The 21029-nt window shown below is 46.6% G+C and overlaps 1 protein-coding gene across 1 annotated transcript in view; it reads left to right on the top strand.

Annotated features, from left to right (window-relative positions):
• CD99L2 (CD99 molecule like 2) overlaps positions 1–21029 on the top strand; it is a 28079-nt gene that overhangs the window by 2344 nt on the left and 4706 nt on the right. Inside the window, exons 3-8 of the mRNA XM_034649060.1 lie at positions 3526–3594; positions 3724–3804; positions 5673–5732; positions 16773–16808; positions 17190–17309; positions 20797–20814. Coding sequence (XP_034504951.1) covers positions 3526–3594; positions 3724–3804; positions 5673–5732; positions 16773–16808; positions 17190–17309; positions 20797–20814 — 384 coding nt within the window. The remainder of the gene's footprint in view (positions 1–3525; positions 3595–3723; positions 3805–5672; positions 5733–16772; positions 16809–17189; positions 17310–20796; positions 20815–21029) is intronic.

The raw sequence follows: 21029 nt of genomic DNA, 5'->3' as shown, positions 1-21029 counted from the left end.
TCAGTGCTCAGTAAGTGTCAGTCATTATTACTGATCCTTGATTTGACTGTGGCTGAGTCTCTGGTGTAAGTCACACATACATGAGGAATGCATGCCTACTTTAATTGATCAACAGACTGAAAGCAATTCCTGTCAAAATCCCAGCTAGAATTTTTGCAGAAACAGACAAGCTGATCCTAAAATGCATATGAAATTCAAGGGATCCCAAATTGCCAAAACAGTCTTGGAACACCTGGGTGGCTCAGTAGATTAAGCATCCAACTCCTAATTTCAATTCAGGTCCTGATCTCAAGGTCCTGGGATCGAGCCCTGTGTTGGGCTCCACACTCAATGCGGAGTCAGCTTCAGATTCTCTCCCTTTGCCCCTCCCCCTCAAATAAATAATTTTAATTTTTTTTTAAAAGAAAAGCTTTATAGGGGAAAAGCAGAAGTGTGCTCCTCTCTGAGATGATTATACACATGGCAAAAGGAAGAGATGGAGGGAAAAGGGGTGAAGATGGAAGGAGAGGGTGGAGGAAGGGATGGAGGGAGAGAGGAACAAAGTTTTGAAACCAATGTACTTTCTAAGTTGATTCATCTATTCTGGGTATTTCATATAAATACTGTCATATAATATGTGACCTTTTGTCTTTCATTTAGCAGAATGTTTTGGAGGCACATCCACCTTATAGCCTGCATATCAGTGCTTCATTCTTTTTATGACTAATATTCCATGGATGCTATTATAATGGAATAACTTTATTTTCTTTTTTCAGATTGATTATTGCTAATATATAGAAATACAATTGATTTTTGTATATTGATCTTGTATCCTGCAGTTTTGCTGGACTTACTGTCTCTAAGAAGGTCTGGATTGTTAGTGTTGTGTTTTCTATATGTAAGGTCATGTCATCTTTGACTAGAGATAGTTTTGCTTCCTTCTTCACAGTCTAGATGATTTTTTTCTTGCCTAATTGCCCTGTACAGTATTTAATAGAAGTGGTGAGAGTAGACATCCTCGTCTTGTTGATGATCTTAGGAGAAAAGCTTTCAGTCTTTCATCCTTAAATATGATGTTTACTGTGGATTTTTCATAGATACCCTTCATCAGGTTGAGGAAATATTCCTAGATAAAAAGTATTCTTTTTAGCATGACATGGTTTTGGCTTTTGTCAGATGCATTTCTGCATCTATTGAGATGATCAAGTATTTTATTTCCCTTTGTTCTATTAGTTTTGGATATTAAAGTGAGTTTCTTATATTGAGCTACCCTTGCATTCCTGGAATAAATCTTACTTGGCCATGTTTTATAATCCTAATATGCTTCTGGATTTGGTTTTCTAGTTTTTTTGTTGAGGATTTTGCATCTATACCCATAAGGGTTGGAGGTCTGTGGTGGATTTGTTATCTAGTTATCTTGTGGTGGCTTTGGAATAAGGTACTACTGGCTTCATAGAATGAGTTAGGAAGTAATTCCCACCTCTATTTCTTTGGAACAGTTTAAGAATTGACTTTTATTGATTGATCTTTTTCTTTTTTTAATTTAAATTCAGTTAGCCAAGGTATAGTACATTATTGGTTTTTGATATAATATTCAGTGATTCATCAGTTCAGTATAAACACCCAGTGCTCATTACATCACGTGCCCTCCTTAATGACTTGATTTTTCTTTAAATATTTGGTAGAAATCACCAATGAGGACTTCTGGTCCTGGGATTTTCTTTGTGGGAAATTTTTAAATCCCTGATTCACTCTCTTTACTTGTGGGTCTAGTCAGATTTTCTGTTTCTTCTTGAGTCGGTTTTGGTGGTTTGTGTATAGGAACTTGTCAGTTTCATCTAGGTTATCTAATTTATTGTAATACAGTTCATAGTGTTCCTTAATTCTTTTTATTTCTGTACAGTTGGTAGTAATGTCCTTTCTTTCATTCTTGAATTTAGTAATTTGGGTCTTCTTTCTTTTTGTCTTGGGTCAGTCTGCTAACAGTTCATCAATTTTGTCAAAAGAATCAAATTTTTGGATTTGTTTTTTCTCTATTTTTTATATTCTCTATTGCAGTTATTTCTGCTACAATTTTTATTTTCTTCTTGATGTAGGTTTGGTTTCCTCTTTATCTAATTTTTTAAAAGATTTTATTTATTAATTTATTTGAGAGGGAGAGCAGGGGAAGGGCAGAGGAAGAAGGAGAGAGAGAATCTCAAGCAGACTCCATGCTGAGCATGGTGCCTGACGCGGGGCTCAGTCTCCCAACCCTGAGATCATGACCTGAGCTAAAATCAAGAGTCAGACACTTAACTGACTGAGCCATCCAGGCATCCCTATCTAATATTTTAATGTGAAAGGTTAGGCTATTGACTTGAGACCTTTTTTTTTTTTAATGTCAATGTTTAGAGCTAGAACCGCCCCCCCCAGCACTGCTTTCACAGTAACACCTAAGTTTTGGTATGTTGTGTTTTCTTTTTCATTCGTCTCAGGGTATTTAATAATTTTCCTTGTGATTTCTTCTTTGACCCATTGGTTCGAGTCTGCCTTCCTGATTTTTCTATCAAGCTGTTCTATCTATGATTGAAAGGATGGTATTGAAATCTATAGGTATTATTGTCAAATTGCCTATTCTTTGATTTTTGCCATTTTTTTGCTTCTTGTATTTTGGGACTTGGTTGTTGAGTGCATATATGTTTAAAGTTTTATCTTTCTTCTGGATTTATCCTTTCATGATCACAGAATATCATTCTTTGACTCTTATAATAGTGTTTGTCTTAATGTGTGTTTTATCTGGTAGTAATATAGCTACTCCAGCTATATTACTATTTGTATCACAGTTGCTATTTGTATCATATACTTTTACCCATCTTTTTACTTTCAACCAGTTTCTATTTTTGCTCTTAAATTTCCTTTACTACTTCTAATAGTAGGAAGAATTACACCAAAGTCTTGATGTCTAAGGAAAGAAACTATTAGAAAACTAATACATAGTATGCCGTGATAGGAGTGAAAGAAGTCTATATTTTTAGAGGAGTCTGGTTGAGCTGAAAAACCTAATCGTTACAGTAGTAACAACCACGCTTAAATGAAATATTTTGTTGGTATTATACTACTTTCAGTTTATAAGACACTCCCATACTCGGAGCGTAACCTCAGTCCCTCCCTGGGCAGTATGATTTATGTTTATGCTGCCAGGTTGATAGTGGTGGAAACCAAGGCCTGAAGCTCCCAAGGGTCATGCTCAAGCTCTGGAACCCTCTGGGCCATGGGGTCCTATCCAGCAGATCTAGGCGGAACACCTCGCTCCATTAATCTTCAGGTCATTTGTGGGACAGTGTCTGCCTTACCACCGGTCCTCTGAAGAAAAGTGAATGGAACTCATCTCATTTAAACCTTCTGCATTTCTTTGTCATCCTCAAAGGGGTTGTCAGAGGCCTTCGAGGGGCCTCAAGGACTAAGACAAGGACACCATACTCATGATGTGACATCCCTGAGCCATGAAGTGGCTGCTGTATTTTGTTACTAAATGTGCTCTTCTTGCTGCCCTCCCTCCCCTTTCAGAGAGATGGGACCGTGGCACCACCACAACCAAGAGGCCAGGGACAACCAGAGCTCCAGCAAAGCCTGCAGGTAATATGGCTGCTCTGAGGAGGGCAATAAAGAAGGGTACCGTGGAGCTGTCTTTGGGGCACATGTCCAAAGAGCTACCTGTGCCTTAACCAATTGACTTTCTCTTGTATGTTTTGGGGTCCACTGCAGATGATGATTTTAACTTGGCTGATGCCCTGGATGACCGAAACGATCGAGACGACAGCCGCAGGAAACCGAGCGCAGGAGGAGGTAAGTCAGAGCCGGCCGGAAGTCCTGGCCAGCACGGCGGCTCCCTGAACGGGTTGTTGCTCATTCACGACAGCAGCCTGCAGAGTCCCCCGGGCCCGGCAGAGCTGGAAGCATTGTAAGGCCTAGGAGAACCCTAAATAGTAGTTCACAAACGTTTTGGTCTCTGAACTCCCCCGAATCACTGGGGATTTCAAAGGCTTTTGTTTCTGTGTACATTTTTTGTGCGTTTGTATGTCTAAGCAGAAGAGCTAGACTCGCTGTTTCCAGATTCAGTTGTAAGGTGTTGTGATGGCTGAAGCGTATGAAGGAAATCTGGCCTCATATAAATATGCAGTTGAAAAAGGGAGGAATATTTTAATTGACTTTTTAGATCATTGTAGATATTCTTCTTAAGACACCCAAACTCAGCTGATGGAAGTCTTGTACCATTTCAGTATAGTGTGGAATGTGAAACCGTATCAGTGAACTTTTCACACTTGATTCCATTAAACCCTCGGGACTTGCTTGGACTTTCAATGGAATTTTTATTTATTTGTGGATTTGTATATTGTGCCTTGGTCATTTGGAAATACTGGTGTCCTGGGGTCTTTTTTTGTTTTTTTTGTTTTGTTTTGTTTTTTGTTTTTTTTTTAATTTTATTTTATTATATTATGTTAATCACCATACAGTACATCCCTTGTCCTGGGGTCTTTTGAACGTCCAAATAATGTCCTGTTTCATTATGCAGTACCCCAAACTCACATTTGTTAATGTCACCCCCGTCTCCTTAGATCAAGTCTTAAGTATTGGGAGGCTGCTCAGCTCACAGTGGTGGATATAGGTTTTTCAAAATTCTGAGTTGTGTTTGAAACCTTACCATTGGCAACAGATCCTGCCAGTGGTTTTCTTTGAAGTGAAGCCTCATTTCATTCATTTTCAAGAAAACATCTTCCAGATATTCAATTTGCTATAACCCTAGTTGGACCATCATTGATTCTTTCTAGGAAAAGTGGCGTTCCATGGCACAAAGTCGCTGATAGAACTCAGAACCAAAACAGTCCCTCAAGCGCGCTCCAAATTAGAACGCTTAACTCAGAAACATGGCGGAAATGCTTTCAGCCTGCTTTCCATTTCCTCACACAAAACGTGAAAGTTGTGTACTCATGCTTAAGCCAGAAGCCAGTTTTTCCATTTCCTTGTATTACTTTTCTGTCGCCTCGGAACAAATGACCACAAGCTTAGCGAGTTAAGGCAGCAGCCATTTATGAACTCCCAGTTTCCTTTAGTGAGCGAGGGGTTCAGGAACAGCTAAGCTGAGTTTTCTCGGGGCCTTCCAAGCTGCCATTACAATGTCAGCTGGACCTGGTCTCCTCTGAGCTTGTGTTCTCTTCCAAGTTTGTGTGGTGGTTGGCACAATTCCTTTCCTTGCAGGAGTGGAACTGATGGAGAAATACAGAGACAGGGGAGAGCTGGAAGAGGAAGACTGACCTCTGTTGCTTCTAGTGTCTGAGCTCAGGAAGGCCTCACCCTGCTTGCCTGCTTGAGTCAAGCCCACTGAGGATAATCTCCTTTTTGATTCAAACTGATTTGGGACCTTAATTTACATCCACAACATCTCTTTGCCTTTGGCACCTAATATAACCTAATCGCAGGGGGAATAGCCCCCTTGTTCATGGTCCCAGTCATGCTCCAAGTGATGGGAGATTATGCAAGGTGTGTACTCTTGTGGGGGGGAATCTTAGGGCCCTGTTAGAATTTTGCCTACCATGTTCATCAAGGACATTCTTAACCAGCAGTCAGTTTCTGGGGGTGTTGGGCAACACTAACCCAAGATTTTTGTCCCTGAAAAATGTGTTTTGGTATCAACAGGTGTATTTTGTTTTTTCCAGGTTTCTCAGACAAGGATCTTGAAGACATATTAGGCGGTGGTGAATACAAACCTGACAAAGGTAAAATTAGGAGCATTAATTTGTCTAAACACCTTAATCTCGTTACAAATGTGATTACATGGCAACCAGATTAATTGAGCTGTTCTTACTCAGCCTCTGGGATATAAGAAGTAGTTTCCAGACATCCTGCTTTCAACTTGGAAGGCTCGTTTGGAATCATGTGGGCTGTGCAGCTCAAAGGGGAGGGAGGTTTATGAGCCAATTTGGAAAAGCCACACGTTCTCCCTGGTGCTCCCAAGGCAAGTTGCAGCATGGTTAATATCTCCATCCCGAGCCAGAGCCGCTTGCCCAGGCAGCACCAGTGACTGGGATCAATTCCTGTCCCCAACCTGGGGATCCCATCACCCTTGGGTTGGGAAGAGCAAAGCACATCATGACAAGCATATTTTAGGATTTCTCAACATTTGCTGCAACATGGATGGCATTGGAGGAGATAATGCTAAGTGAAATAAGTCAAGCAGAGAAAGACAGTTATCATATGGTTTCTCTCATCTATGGAACGTAAGAAGTAGGAAGATCGGTAGGAGAAGAAAGGGATAAAGAAAGGGGAGGTAATCAGAAGGGGGAATGAAGCATGAGAGACTATGGACTCTGAGAAACAAACTGAGGGCTTCAGAGGGGAGAGGGGTGGGGGAATGGGATAGGCTGGTCATGGGTAGTAAGGAGGGCACGTATTGCATGGTGCACTGGGTGTTATACGCAACTAATGAATCCTAGAACTTTACATCAAAAAAAATAAATAAGAAAGAAATAGCAACAACAAAAAAAGGAGACCCATAGCAAGTCTGACATCTTTTAAAATATCTTTTTACTTTAAAATAGTTTAAAACTCGGGGCTCCTGGCTGGCTCAGTCTGTAGAGCGTGTGACTCTTGATCTCGGGGTGGTGAGTTCAAGCCTCACGTTGGGGATAGAGATTAGATTACTTAAAAATCTTTAAAAAAAAATTAAAATGTTTAAAACTCACAAGAAGTTATAAAAATTATTCAGGAGAATTTCTGTGTGCTCTTCACCTGGCATGCCCTGAAGGTCCCCACTGACCTTACATAACCATAGTATGTTGTCAAAGCCAGGAAGCTGGCATTGGTACAGACTGGGTTTAAGTCACATGCAGACCTGATTCAGCTCTTGCATGTGCTCCTGTGTTCATGTGCACACATGTGGGTCTATGAAATTTCACTGTGTGTGTAGATTTCAGTAACCATGACCGATCAGGATGCCAGTACGGAACTGTTTCTTCACCTCAAGGAAACCCCCTCATGCATGCCCTACCCCCTCCAAACTACCAAAGATGTAAACCTTTTATCCCAATATACATCAAGATCTGATCCTAATATGAAGAGAATCAGCCAGATTTCATTTGCAAAATAAGTTATGAGTGGAATTTGTGTTACTTATGGTGTTGCCTGTTTTGATGGTATGTTGTGGTTGTAACTTGTAGTTCTGGTGCTAAGGTGTTATGGTTGTGACTGGTGTGATGGCAACCTGTTGTGACAGGTTGTGGCTGTGACTTATCGTGGTCATGCATGAACGAGTCACGAGTGTGTCTGGTTTAACCCTGCTGCACTCCCTATGGTCCTGACTGTGGCATTAGCATTTGCTGCCTTCTTGCGGGGACCGTGTGCCTTTCCTGTGGAACGGTGTTCTCTTCAGGTTAAAGGGTACTGTAGAGTCACATCTGTCCTTCAAAACACCTTTCCAGACAATGTCATCTTGAGTAAAAACTTCTAAAAGCCGCTAAACGAAACTCACAGGTGTCAGGAGAACATGGAACATTTAAAGGGCAAACCCAGCAAATTGGCCAATTACTCCTGGGTGACAAATGGTATTTCCAGATGGTGAGATGCGGGCAGCGGTAGCGAGTGGGAGCGCATGCACGGATGGAAGGCTGAATGGCACGTCGGGGGCTTTCTTATTACCAGTACATGTTTTAGCAGGGAAGAGGTGTTGGGAAATTCTGTAATTAGGCTCATATTTGAACTTCTCTTCTAAAGAATGATCAATTATTAGCTTAAGTTATATCCTCTGTCGTTATAACCATCATTAAAAGAAAATAAAGGGGGTCCCGGCGAAAAATACAAGTGTCAGCCTGGTCACACATGGTCATGGTGAGCACATGATGAAATTCTCGGACATTCCTCTATGCAGACATGCTAATGCCATGAGCGAAGATAAAACATCGTATTTCAATATGTGATGATGGTCAGCATAAAAAAACGATCCTAATTAACGTATTTTCCAACTTTGGATCTTAGGCATATAAACTAGACTCAACTAGAGTTTTGGAGTTTGTTTCTATAAGAATATGTCATCTGTTATGTAGGTTTTTTTCTCAAGAAAATATTTCTGATGGCCTTGCAGGAGCCCCATATTTTGCTTATAGGTGACAGGAGCAGTCTCTTGTCAACAGGTCCTGCCAGCTGCCTCCGTTCCCTAGCACTTTCACCCACTGAGAAACTGGAGGCCAGTTTCTACTCCTCATTGTCTCCTCTGGGTCTACACCTTAGTGTATGCAAGCCTCAATTCCCACTCCTGAGTTGCTCTTTGGTCCCCAGTGACTTCTTGATGGTTATGGCTCTTCGTCCCGTGTGGCCTCTGCAGTATTTGACTTCGATGACCATCTGCTGCTTCACATTCTTTTCTTCCGGCTCCTCCTGGCACTCTCCCACTTTCGTGGTCTCATTCCCTTCTTCCTAAATACTGTTGCCTGCTGGGAAGGTTTCCTTGGGTATCCTGTTCAGTATATCATTCTCTTCCTCACTGGAAGTGATCGATGTTGGACGCAAAGATCTGAATCAAGTTGAGTGTGTTCGTCACGTAGTGGGATGTCGTTACTTCTGTACCCATTCTGCCTCCTGAAAGGGTACAGAAGTAGGCAAGAAGTATGTGGTTGTCTACCAAACCGTGTATACACATGCCTCTATGATTATTTCTCTAGTCATCAGCATTTATATTAACCTAAACATGGGTTCATACCTACTCTCCAACTGTGATCCAGTGCCCAAAGCTTTCTTGCTTCTCTGTAACTTCCCTCTCTGACAGGGAGAAACCTACCATTCGTCGATGATTTGCGTACTTGCTCAGTTCTGGTATCAGCTCATACCTCTATGAGGAACAGCTTTACCATCGAGAGTACAGGGTTTGTTTAAATTCTTTGGTCTTTCTCTGACAGTTTCCAGTCAAGATAGCCTTTTTCATGGTAGCTTGGGTCAGCTGCTCTGGTTTTCAGGCACTTAGATTCAGTTGTCACAGCCTGCATCCCGTCCGGGGATCTCCCACCTGCCTGGTCGATGTTTTGTTTCGTTCTTCTGCTTACATAGATTAACGTTCACTCTTTGTGATGTACAGCTGTGTGGGTTTTTACAGATGCATTTGGTCATGTGTCCACCACCAAGTACCATCCAGAACTGTCCTGTCACCGTAAACGTTCTTCTGTAAGTCCATGTGGTACTCAGCCACTCTCCCTTCCTCAGCTCTAATCTGTTTTCTGTTAGTGTAGCCACTAATCTGTGCACTGTCTGCATAGTTTTGCCTTTTCCTTATTGTCCTGTAATTGGAACCATGCAGCGTGTAGCCTTTGTAGATGGACTGTTAGGAATAATGCATTGAAGATTCTTCCATGTTTTTTCATGACTTGATAGTATATTTCTTTTTAGCATTGAATAGTGTTCCATCGTCTGGATGGAACACTTTTGGTTAGCTGCTTACCTGTTGAAGGACATCCTGGTTGCATCAGTTTTTGATGATTATGCATAAAGCTGCTATAAACAGTTATAAACACTTACAGGTTTTTGTGTGGACATAAGTTTTCAGTTCACTTGGAACTGTGTGTATGATTACTGGGTCGTATGGTAAGTCTGTTTAACTTGGCGGTAAACTGCCCAGCTGACTTCTAAAGTGGACGTGCCCGTTTGTGTTCCCATGAACAGTGAATGAGAGTTCCTGTTGCTCCACGTCCTCATCAGCAATTGGAATTGTCAGCTCTTTTGGATTTAGGACATTCTAATTGGTAGGTAGGGGTATCTCATAATTTTTTCATTTTTTAAAGATTTTATTTATTTATTAGAGCACGCATGTATGCACAAGCAAGGAAGAGAGGGAGAGCAGGCTTCCTGCTGAGAGGGAGCCCAATGGGGGGCTGGATCCCAGGACCCTGGGATCATGACCTGAGCAGAAGGCAGGTGCTTAACTGACTGAGCCACCCAGACAGCCCCGTTTTTTTTTCATTTGTATTTTCCTAATGAGAAGTGATGTTGAACGTCTTTTTATATTCTTATTTTATATTCTTCTTTGGTTAAGTCCATTCAGATTTTTTGCCCATTTAAGAAAAATTTTAAAAAATCGGGTTTTTTGCTTTTACGAGTTCTTTATATAATCTGGGTACAAGTTCTTTATCAGGTACATGATTTTGAAAATATATATCTTTTCCTTTTCTTGATAGGTTGTTTGTTGAATATTTATTTCTTTATAAAGGTCAGTTTATCAATTTTTTCTTTAATGAATCATGCTTTTGTGTTTAAGAACAATCAAGGTCATGGAGATTTTTTTCCTCTGTCTTCTAAAAATGTTATAGTTTTAGCTTGTACATGTAGGTCTTTGCTACTCCATTTTGAGTTAATCTGTATATGGTGTGAGATAGGGGTCCAACTTTATTCTTTTGCATGTGGATATCCAATTGTGGCACAATTTGCTAATTAGATTATCCTTTCCCCACTGAATTGTCTTGATTCCTTGGTGAAAATCAGTTGACCATAAGGGTAAGGTTTTGTTCCTGGGCTCCTTCTACTCCATTGAACTCTATGGCTGGCCTTCAGCCAATACCAGACTGTCTCTGCTGGGCATGTGCTCAGCTTTAGGGCAAGCAAGGCTCTGTGGAGAGTTTATTAAGCCCCCTGTGGTTGTCTTACCCCCACCCCCCGGCCCATTAAATCCCTGGCGAGGTGGCTTGCTCAGGCTAAAGGAGCCACTGGCTCTCCCTGTTTACTTGCCACTGAGATTGCCACATTTAGCTGACAGTGCTCCAAGTCTCACGGGTCCCTCTGGCAGCTGCAGGGCAGTTGCTGGCTTTTGTGGCATGTCTGCCCCTCCCCAGTCACACTAGCTGCTGGAAGACCTTGGGGGCAGGGTGAGTAGGATCAGCCCTGGGCAGTGAGGCCACAGACTCCAGCTCTTCTCGCTGGAACTAAATCTGTTTCCTGACATGGCTGCCTCTGAATGTCTGGGGTTATACTTGCTTTTTGAGGAGAGGATTTGTTGACCTCACTCCATCATACCAGAAGTCCACTCCCCTAGTATTATTTGAATTTGGAATCTTCTCTTTGCTTCCCCTCCCACCCAGGCCCACATCCCCTCCCCTCTTGGGTCGTTACCTTAACCTCTTAACTGGCCTCGTGGCTCCAGTTTGTCCTCCACACAGCTGCAAGAGAGAACCCTCAGGAACATGAAACTGCTTTTGTCAGTCCTCTCTCTGTTCAAAACTATTATGTAATAATGAAAAGACAAACAGCTCAGTTAAAAAAACAAGCATAAGATTTGAACAGACACTTTATATAGAAGGATATTATACGAAGATGTTCAAAATCATTATTCACTGGGGAAATGCAAATTAAATCCACAATGAACTACCACAACACACCCACCAGAGTGGCTAAAATTAGAAAGACTGACAATACCAAATGTCGGTGCAGATGTGGGTTAACTGAAACTCTCCTACATTGTTGGTAGGAATGGAAAGCTTCTTAAAATACTGAACATAGATCTGCCCAGTGACTCAGCAGTCTCACTCCTATTCCAGAGAAAGGAGAGCTTCTGTCCAAAAAACACTTAAAAAGAATATTCATAGCAGCTTTATTTATAACAGCAAAACAAAAACAAAAACTGGGAACAGCCTGAGTACCAGCAGCAGAATGAATAGACAAATTGTGATGTATTTATGTATGCATATGACAGAATGAATTACCGATATAAAAACATGGGTAAATGTCAAAAACGTTATGCCGAGTGAAAGAAGTCAATGAAAAGAGAGCGCATACTATATGAGACCAATCATGTGAGATTCTAATACTTGCAAAACTGATCTATAAAGTTAGGAATGAGATCATGGCTGCCGGGGTTGGGATGTGGACAGGGGTCAGTTGGGCAGGGACGTAAGAGAACTTTCTGGGGCGACGGTGCTGTTGTATATTTTGGTGGACGTATGGGTCTCACAGGGTCTGCATCTGCTAAAACTTATCAAATGATACACATGAGATTTATGTATTTTACCATGTGTAAATTTTACCTTAATAAAGGGCATCCTGAGCAAATATGGAACCAGAGGTCATAATACGTTTAGGGGCGGCGTGAACGGATGTCTGCGACTGCCTTTGAGATGCAGCATGGAAATAAGAGAAACTGGTGAATGCATGGAGGGATGGACGGACGGACACGTGATAAAGCACATAGTGCCAAATGCTGTAGAATGCAGAGGGTGGGTAGGAGTGTTCACTGTACGATGTTTTCAACTTTTTAGTATGTTTGAAATTTTTCTTAATTAAATACAGGGAAACATTTTTAAAGAAGCCAAAAATCAAGCCTCTTTAATGGCTCCCCACCGCCAACAGGATAATTTCAAGCCCCTTAGCCTGCTGAGCTCTCTGTCTGCCACGGAGCACCAGGTTCCTTTCATCTGCAAATCTGCAAACAGCCTGTGCCTTCACGCCTGCTGTTTCTCTTCCACCAGATGAATTTCCGCTCATTTCCCGGAGAGGGCTGAGCTCCCCGTCCCTTAAGAGACGCCTCAAAGATCACCTCCACTCTGGAGGCTTCTCCACTCTGTGGCCATCTTCGGCCTGGCCCAGGATGGCCCTCGGGTGCCACAGCCCCGGCCTGTCTTCGTTCTCTTCCTCGACTCTCCGTCATCCTGTGGGCGCAGGCTAGCGTGTACTGGACCGAATCACACACTTTCACTCCGGCTGTATTTGGCTTCCCAAAAGCAGGCACCTTTTTCCTACATATCCCTGGCACCCCAAGTGTTTGCTGAAATCAGGGGGACTAAAATGGAAAAGACCCTCTCATGCATGCCTCCCTGACACACCTGATGGGCTCAGCTGATGACCATCTAGGCCGCGTCTGTGATGGGGTCATGGCATGAAATGCTTTCTCCTGGACCCCAAAGGGCCCTCTGGCCGAGTAAGTGCACTCTTAGAGATCGTAAACTCTGTGATCTGGTCTGTAAACCCAGCTTTCCCCCAGGTAAGCTCCGAGGGGATTTCGTGAGGGGGAGAGGACAAACAGGAAGCTTCCATTTGGCCACAGGCCAGGTCCTCTAAGGAAGCCCTGACCTTGATGGAGCTGCTGTACTTGTCCAGCCTCTTTGTTAAGCAAATGCTTTGCTTGATCTTCCTCTGGCTCCTTGCATCTGTTCGGAGTTGGTAAAGGATCTGGAGTGGAGGGGGGGGTGTCATTAGCACCTACTGGCATGTTGTCCAAAAGCCTTTGATAAGTTGACCCAGGGAATCCACTGGGGAGGGGAGGGGAGAGCGGGTTGGGGAGAGCACCTAAAGGGATGGGCCACTGACTGATACTTGCCGGTATCCAGGGTCACAGCCTTTCCATTCTCGGGAGGGTTCTCCTTAAAGATGGTCATGGGGCGGTAGCTGTACAGTGTTCTGGCTGGAGGGTGAGCTTTCTCATCGCGGAGGCGGGGGATGGAGGAGATCCGCACCTTTAAGACTTTCTGGGACACTGGGGAAGGCATCCCCAGGGGTTAGCTGAGGCCACCATCTTCTGGACAGTTTTTTCAGTTTGACTTGACTTTGTATCCATGGGTCATTTGAAGCAAGTCCTTTTCCTTCTTTATTTTTAACTTTTTTTTATTTTGCATTTCAGCTGCCCATCTTATAATGAAAATAAATTTTTAAAAAAATCTAACAGTCCTAGCTGTGGCTGTTGGAAGACTAAAATAGTTACGAAAGTCCTTAAATACTTGAACATCCCCCCACCCCGCCGCCCCGCTGCAGTTCTAGATAGAATCTCCCCACTGCTCTGTGGCTCTCCGTGCCCTTGGCAAATCAGATGTGTCAGGCGCTCACTGTGAGCCCTGGGCTGTGTGCTGTTGTCAGAGGAGGGCAGATACCTGCCTTGCATCCCTGCTTCCTGGGACCGTGGCTGTGGCGGACTGAAGACTGACGTGTGTGTGCATGTACGTGCATTGCCGTCTTGTATTTGAGGACGCTCTGGATCTGACACCTGTGTTCACGACAGGGCGTATTTAGGGCTTCTCACCGAGGTAATGCCTCCTGTTCTAGCGTTGCCTGTAGGTACAGTGGTCACTATAGCCGTAGGAGTTGTTCTAGCTGTGGGGGAGCTGCCGCTCTGACAGTCCCTACAGTTGCAAGGGTCCCTAGCGCTGTGGCAGGATGTATAGGCTTCTGTACTGAAAGCAAATGGCAGTATGAGCTATGCTGTACAGGGGAACTTCTAGAACAAGAGAGGACAACTCTCGTCTCTTCTGTATGTAGTAGTGAACCCAGAAGGCAGGTGAGGATACAAAACATACCGTCCTTGAAAATGAAGATTCTGCCAGCAACCTGTGGAATAGCTTCTTTGAGCTGTCCCTCCAGTTATGGGAAGATAGGGGCTGGTGTATTTTAAACATTTCTTACAAATTATATGAAAATACTCCTTTATTGTTTCACTATCTGGGAAGAATCACCAGTAATACTTTGGAGTATACGCTTGCAGTACTTTTTCTCTAGATAATATTACATTTGTAAATATTTATTTTTATAAAAATGGGACCATGCTACTTTTTTAAAACCAGTTTTTATTCAGCAGTAACCTGAATATCTTTCTTGGTCATTAAAGAGGACTCTAAAATATTGTGTTAATGACTACATGATGTTATACCATCATTTATTTAACCAGTGCCTATTTTGAGAGGTCTCTCCCTCTGGCTGTTTACCTCCTCATAGCCAAATACACAAAACCGTCATTGTGTGTCAGATGTTGACTTGCTGGGTCACAGGACGTATAAGGTTTTAATGATGCGACTCTTCAAGTGTACTGCAAAATGGTATTCCCCTGAGGTTGTACTGGAGTCCCCTCCTACCGCTGTTTGCTCCTGTCCTCAACTTCCCTGGGTATCCTAGTTTTGTAATCGTTGTAAATTTGATTGGTGTAAATTTGCTATCCTGTTGATGTTTGCATTTCTTTGACTACAAGAGAGGTGGAACACTTTTTACCTCTAGGTCTTACTAGACCCTCCTAATATATTGTGTTGAATTGCCTGTTCACATTCGTTGCCCTTTTTTTTTTTTAAACTGGAGTCTGCATCTTTTCTTGTTGACTTTTAAGGACTCCTTTTACATTAGGGATAATTAAGCCCTTTTCATAAATTCCAAAAGCATCTTCTTTACCAGTTCATTAACTAATAGACCTTTGGGTGGTTTCCACTTTTCGGCTTGTATGGATAATGCCACCCTGTCCACATTTCATGTAACATTCTTGTGGCTCACAGTCATAGAGATTGTGAGGTTCAAGACTTGAGGTGAAAGACGAGGTTGAATTGCTCAAACCTGTCTGGAAATCTGCTGACATGAGCCCATCAGCAGGGGATGCCTAGGAGGGGCCTCCTTCTACCCTTGGCAGTGGCCACATCCCAGCACAGCAGAAGGGCCCACCGATGGGCCGACACCGTCAGACTCCAGGCCCTCACAAGCGACCTCTCTGCCGACCTGCTGATACACAGAAGACCCTGTGCTGTCCTGTCTGCTGCTGCTGCTCTCCGACAGCGCGGACCGTGCTTTTGAAAAAGCCAGTGCTGGTTGTTTTGGAAATAACCGTTCATATCCAGTCAGGGATCTTTAGCTCAAGGATTCAGCCCTAAGTGGGAACATAACAAACCTCATTTTCTACCCCCCACACTCTTGAAAAAAATAGACTTTATTTTTCAGAGCAATGTTAGGTTCACAGCAAAATTATGGTCCCTGCTCCCCACACCCACAGCCTCCCCTGTTACCAGCACCCCCCAGCAGAGGGGCGTGTGTGTTACAGTCCATGAATGTACCCTGGGCCCTGGGGTACAGCCTCCCTCCATGAAGGAGCACTCTGCCCTGAGGAGAAGGGAGCGCTCAAGGCTGACAAACGGCCTGTGTGTGCAGTTCTGCGCAGTTTTATCGCGCTCGTAGGTATAGGCGCGTGTGACCACCACCAGGGCCCCGATAGAGACCAGTCACCGCAGGGCCCTTTCAGAGTCACACCGTCACCCCCCACCTGCCTTATTCCCTGCCACCCCCTGATCTGTTCTCCATTCCGTGATGTTTCGGAGCCTTTTGAATTTCAAAATACTGGATCAGGGACTGCCAGCCTCCATTTGCTTATGTGCCGAGGTAGAGCTGGGAGGCCTTGAACGCTCCTGCAGCTGTGTACGTACCTACATTACAGCAACGGAGACGTCTGGGTGTGAGGAAAAGCATGTCAAGCACTAGGCCCAGGAGGCAAGTAATTTGAAATATTAACTGCAGATCTCTCTAGGTGGTGGAATTATGAGTTGTTTTAATGCTAGTCTTCCATCCTTGTTTAAAAAAAACAAATTTTAAGCATTTTCTGCAGTCAGATAAAGAATCGAGACTTCTTACAGGAGATAGTACATACATGGGCTACATGTAGTGCGAGCATCCAGAAGGAGGGTCCCTGGCATGGGTCCAGCTCTGCCACCTGCTGGCAAGTCCCTCACCTGTGAGCCTGCTCCCTCCCCTGTAAGATCTGGGTGGCTACGCGCCTGCTTCACCGTGTTGCGAAGACTGTCGTGTATGAAGAGCCGGGCTAGAACCCATGCTCAGGGCGGTCACTGTCCTCCTACAGATAACGTGTTGTACCTGCAGTCTGGGCTTTGCATCCGATAGGCATAAGGAAGCGGGTCTTGCCAGAATCAGGGAGAAGCCCACTGGGGATTGACTTGGGGGGAGGTGCTGTGGCAGCGGTGAAATCAGAGTCATTCGGGAAGAGGCTGTGCACAAGCTGGGGGAATGCGGGCTCACGGCTTTTGTCCTTCTTTCAGGTGATGGTCGGTATGGCAGTGACGACTCTGAATCTGGTGGGTTTGTGTCCCAAGGAGACCTAGTGCCGGCCTTCCCCTGACTGTTTCTGGTAGAGAGCCACCCAGCCAGCAGCGGAGGGACCCAGTGATTTAAAAGAATTAAGCATGAAAATCGGGGTCCCCAGGCAGGTGGCCCCACGGGAAGGAAGCCTGCTGGCCTGAGACCCAGGTTTCCCAAGGTGGAAATCCTTATGGAAAGCAAGAAGCACTTGGCAAGGGCCTCAGATAGAAGTGACTTTGCCGTGTCACACTGGCTTGGGGTCGCGGGCGTTTGAATGAGCTTAGCTCAGTGGCGGGAGGAGAGCCAGGTGCCCGAGCCGATCTCGAGGGGCTGCTGGTGCCGCGTCTCTTCACATCTCCCCCCTCCGCTTTGCCTAGGAGTGTCGGCCGAGGCGGGCACCATCGCGGGTGTGGCCAGCGCCCTGGCCATGGCCCTGATCGGCGCGGTCTCCAGCTACATCTCCTACCAGCAGAAGAAGTTCTGCTTCAGCATCCAGCGTGAGTGCAGCCACCCTGTGGCCTCCGAACCGAGTGGCCAGGTCTTTCAGGGGAGGGGGGCAGAAACGGGGATACGATTCGGGTCCATTCCACAGCCTGCCCGAGACCAACTCCTGAGTGGCCTTTCCGGGGTGGACGGGTCGCGGCCGGACCGAAGTGTGAACGGGCCGTATTTCTGTGGGCAGCACCCAGGGACGCTGACGTTTGTCTCTCCCAGAGCGGGAGAGAGCCTGGGCTGTCCACTCAGCCTCAGACCTCGCCTGCTCCTTGCCCTGGCCTCCTTGGGAGCACGAGGCAGCCAGCTGAGGGCTCCGAGAGCCAGCACGCCCCCGGAACGACAAAGGGCTTTCAAGGAGCAGGAAGGCAAGGGGCAGAATAGAGGGTGGGGTTTGCACCCCTCCCCACGTGCTTCACGTGCGAAAGGTTGCTTTCACTTTATACTGTAGCTGAGAGCATCGGAGTTGTAAGTCGAATAGTGACACACAGAGCCCCATCTTCCCAGCCTGTGGGGCCCTGGGCTGGGAGCCCTGTGGGGATGCTGGCAAGGGTGAGCAAGAACGGCGCCCTTGCTCGGGTCACCAGCACGGCTTTGATGTGTCACTGCTTGCTGACAGTGTGTCTCTAGGACTGGCGGTTTTTAGTTCAAGTGAGAGGGCCTGGCTCAAGCGTGGTTTTCCTCTTTCCTGAGCTTAGGAGCATCTTTTGTGAGGCTTCCCCTCCCTGCCCTTTCTCTGGGCCTCTGCCCTTAATTCTAACCTGGAGCCAACAACTGAGCCTGGGCCCCAGAATGCTTAGATGTAGGTAATGCAGCAGTCTCCACCTCTTTGTTCCTCTGACAGTCATATTCGCTTCTCTTACTCTTATACGATGTTCTTGACTGGGGCCACCATATACACAGTCTGTGCACAGCAGTACTCCAGGGTCACCGTTCGTGTTTCAGTGCACAACCTGCTCAACTGTTCATGGTTGCCGTGCTTAAGATCATATTGACCCACCATGGACCCACAAGCTTGGCTGTAGAGTGGTGTGAACAGGGAGGTGTCAAGAAAGAGTACGGAACTAGAAGCTGGATTGTCCTTAGAGTTCTTTTGTCCTAGTTCAAAAGCAAAGAAATGGAGTGGCTTAAAATGACAGAATCTATTCTCTCACAGTTCCGGAGGTCAGAAGTCCAAGATCAAGGGTATCAGCAGGTTTGTACCTCCTGGAGGCTGTAGGGGAGGATACTTCATTGCCTCCTCCAGCTTCTGGTGGGTCTGGGTGTCCCTTGGCTTGTGGCCCCACCACTCCAATCTTTGCCTTTGCCTTCACATGGCCTTTTCCTGTGTCTGTGTGCCTTCTCCTCTTCTAAGGACACCTGTCATCACAGGTAGGGTCCACCGTAAATCCAGGATGACCTCATCTTGAGATCCTTAATGACACTTGCAAAGACAATTTTCCAAATAAGGTCACATCCATAGGTGACGGGGCAGAGGACGTGGCCACGGCACCATCACCCTAACGGGGAGATGTGTGCAGTCCGTGCTTGTCAGAGCTGGGTAGGATGCCTCCATACGCCGGAGCACGGCGCTTGGATCCGTGAAGAAGCCTGTTGTGTAACAGAGTTACGGTGCGGACGGCTTCCCAGCCACTGTCAAGTGCTGCATGTGGGGTCCCGCCCTGAGACTGCCCCCCTCAGCCCCAGGTTCAAGGGCACCCTGACTTTATCGGCAAGGAAACAGGCTCAGAGGACTGTTGAAAGAACGGAATGCAGACCAGAAGCCCTGGATCCACAGGGGAGCCAGAGGCAGGGACAGGGAGGGCCGAGCAGTTAAGAGACACGGGCGGGGCCACTAAGTCAAGTGAAAATATCTAATTTTTACACTCGTTTTCTAAAACAGGTGTGAGGCTTTGCAAATTGGATTAGCAGGCAAAGCCAAAGAACATGAGACCATGAGGGCCTTGGCATACAGAGTTGAACAACTCATGTGATATTGGAGGGAGAATAAGCCAAAAAGAAGGGGCCTTGAGGACGGACTCAGGCTGTGAGTCAGTCTGTGGGAGGACATGGCTCTGCAGTCTTTCTGAGGGCAGCCTGCTGGTCGGGGAGGCACAGGCCGGGGAGGCAGGTGTGCTTCAGTGGCTACTGAGGGCTCCCCCTCCCCAGCCCCCCTCAGTCTGAGTGGGCCCCCCCCCGCTGCAGACTTCACACCACACCCGCGTCCTTGGTCCCCATCAGCCTCTGGAATCTCACTGTTCCTCCGTCCCCTTCCTTGACGCCCACTTTCCCCTCCCATCTGTCAAGGCTGCCCTCGTCATTGTTGAACCCACAATGTCCTGAGTCCCTTCCCTGGATACACTTGTGCAAGCACTGTCCTCACACAGAAGGGAGCTGAGTGTGGCACATCCCCCAAATTTGAAAAAGACCTCCCTTCCGTATCCACCCCCGCACTGTCAGCACTCTTCAGAATTTGTCGGTCGTCTCCGCTCCTGTCTCGGATTCCTCCCACGTGAGTGGGTTCCCCTTCCCAGGGCTGGTGCCCCCTGCACAGGTCTGTTCTGGGGCCACACCTCCATCACCACACCATAGCGTCTGCCTGTCCAGGACCAGGTCTCCCCTCCTCCATCGGGATGGTTCCGTCAGCCTCCCGCCTGCCCTGCTCCCCCGCCCCCATACTCCTCTCTGCTTGGAGCAGCCAGAGCGATGGCTCTGCCTGGACCTCCCATGTTCCCCACTGCCCTCCAGGTCCTGGTCCAGACACTGAGCTTGGCAATTCAAAGCCCTTCCTGGTTTGGCTCCAACCACGCCAGCCACCCCTGTCCCCAGAAGCCATACTCCCTCCCTGAGTGTGTCCTGCTCTCTCTGCTGTCCCACTTCTCACCTAGCTGCTCTCATCCTTGGGCCTGGGGCACCATCCCAGGAAGCCTTCTTGCTCTCCCAGCCTGTGGGACTCAGCAGACGCCTGTGCTGCGTGCTGCCACAGCGCCCCCTGCCGACCGGGCCTGGAGCCCGCGGGGCCGAATTGGGCTGGGTTCCTGCGTCTGACTGCCCACGGCCCCACATCGCGCTCCGGAGTGGCAGCTCCGTGGGGGAGTGTGTGTGCTTCATCCACGGATGTGTCCCTGGCACCCAGGCTGGGCCAGAATTGGGAGGAGCCCCATGGATGTTTGTGGAACAACTAAGCCCCCTGAGAAGCTGGGGTCGGGACTTCCCATTCCTACCCTTTCTGCCAAGCCTCTACCCAGAGTGGCCACAGCCAGCACAGCATGGAGGTGACAGAAGGCAGAGCACCGGGGGAAGCCCCAGGGAGATGGGGCGTGGCCGCTAGGGGGCCCTGTCCCGGTCTCGGTGCTCAGGGGCTTCCAGCCTTTGCTGCCACCAGAGGGGCCCAGGCTTTGGGGGCCCTCTGCTTTCCATCTCTGCCCTAGTGACAAAGTCACAGTGTGACAGGGTCAGTGCCAGGGGCTCGCTTCTTGCTCCAGGGCCCTAAGCTTTGTGTCTTGCCTTCAGATGCAGCAGCAGGTCAAGGTAATGACATGCTTCCACTTACTCGGTTTCCTCTTCTGCTTTGGCCGTAATACGTCATTGTCCACCCTCCCACCGGCTGCTCTTGCTCCACCCTCCACCCTGACCCCTTCCCTGGTGCTCACCAACTTGGCTGTGACCGCAGCCATTTTTAGCTTGCCCTGATGGGTGTGGGAAGATGCCAGCAGCCAGGCCTTCTGTTTCTGGGCCATGCGTGG

This window comes from Ailuropoda melanoleuca, chromosome X (genome assembly GCF_002007445.2).
Source record: "Ailuropoda melanoleuca isolate Jingjing chromosome X, ASM200744v2, whole genome shotgun sequence".
In the NCBI taxonomy this organism is placed as follows: domain Eukaryota; kingdom Metazoa; phylum Chordata; class Mammalia; order Carnivora; family Ursidae; genus Ailuropoda; species Ailuropoda melanoleuca.
Note: the sequence above shows the minus strand (reverse complement) of the source record. Positions and strands in the feature narration are given on the sequence as shown.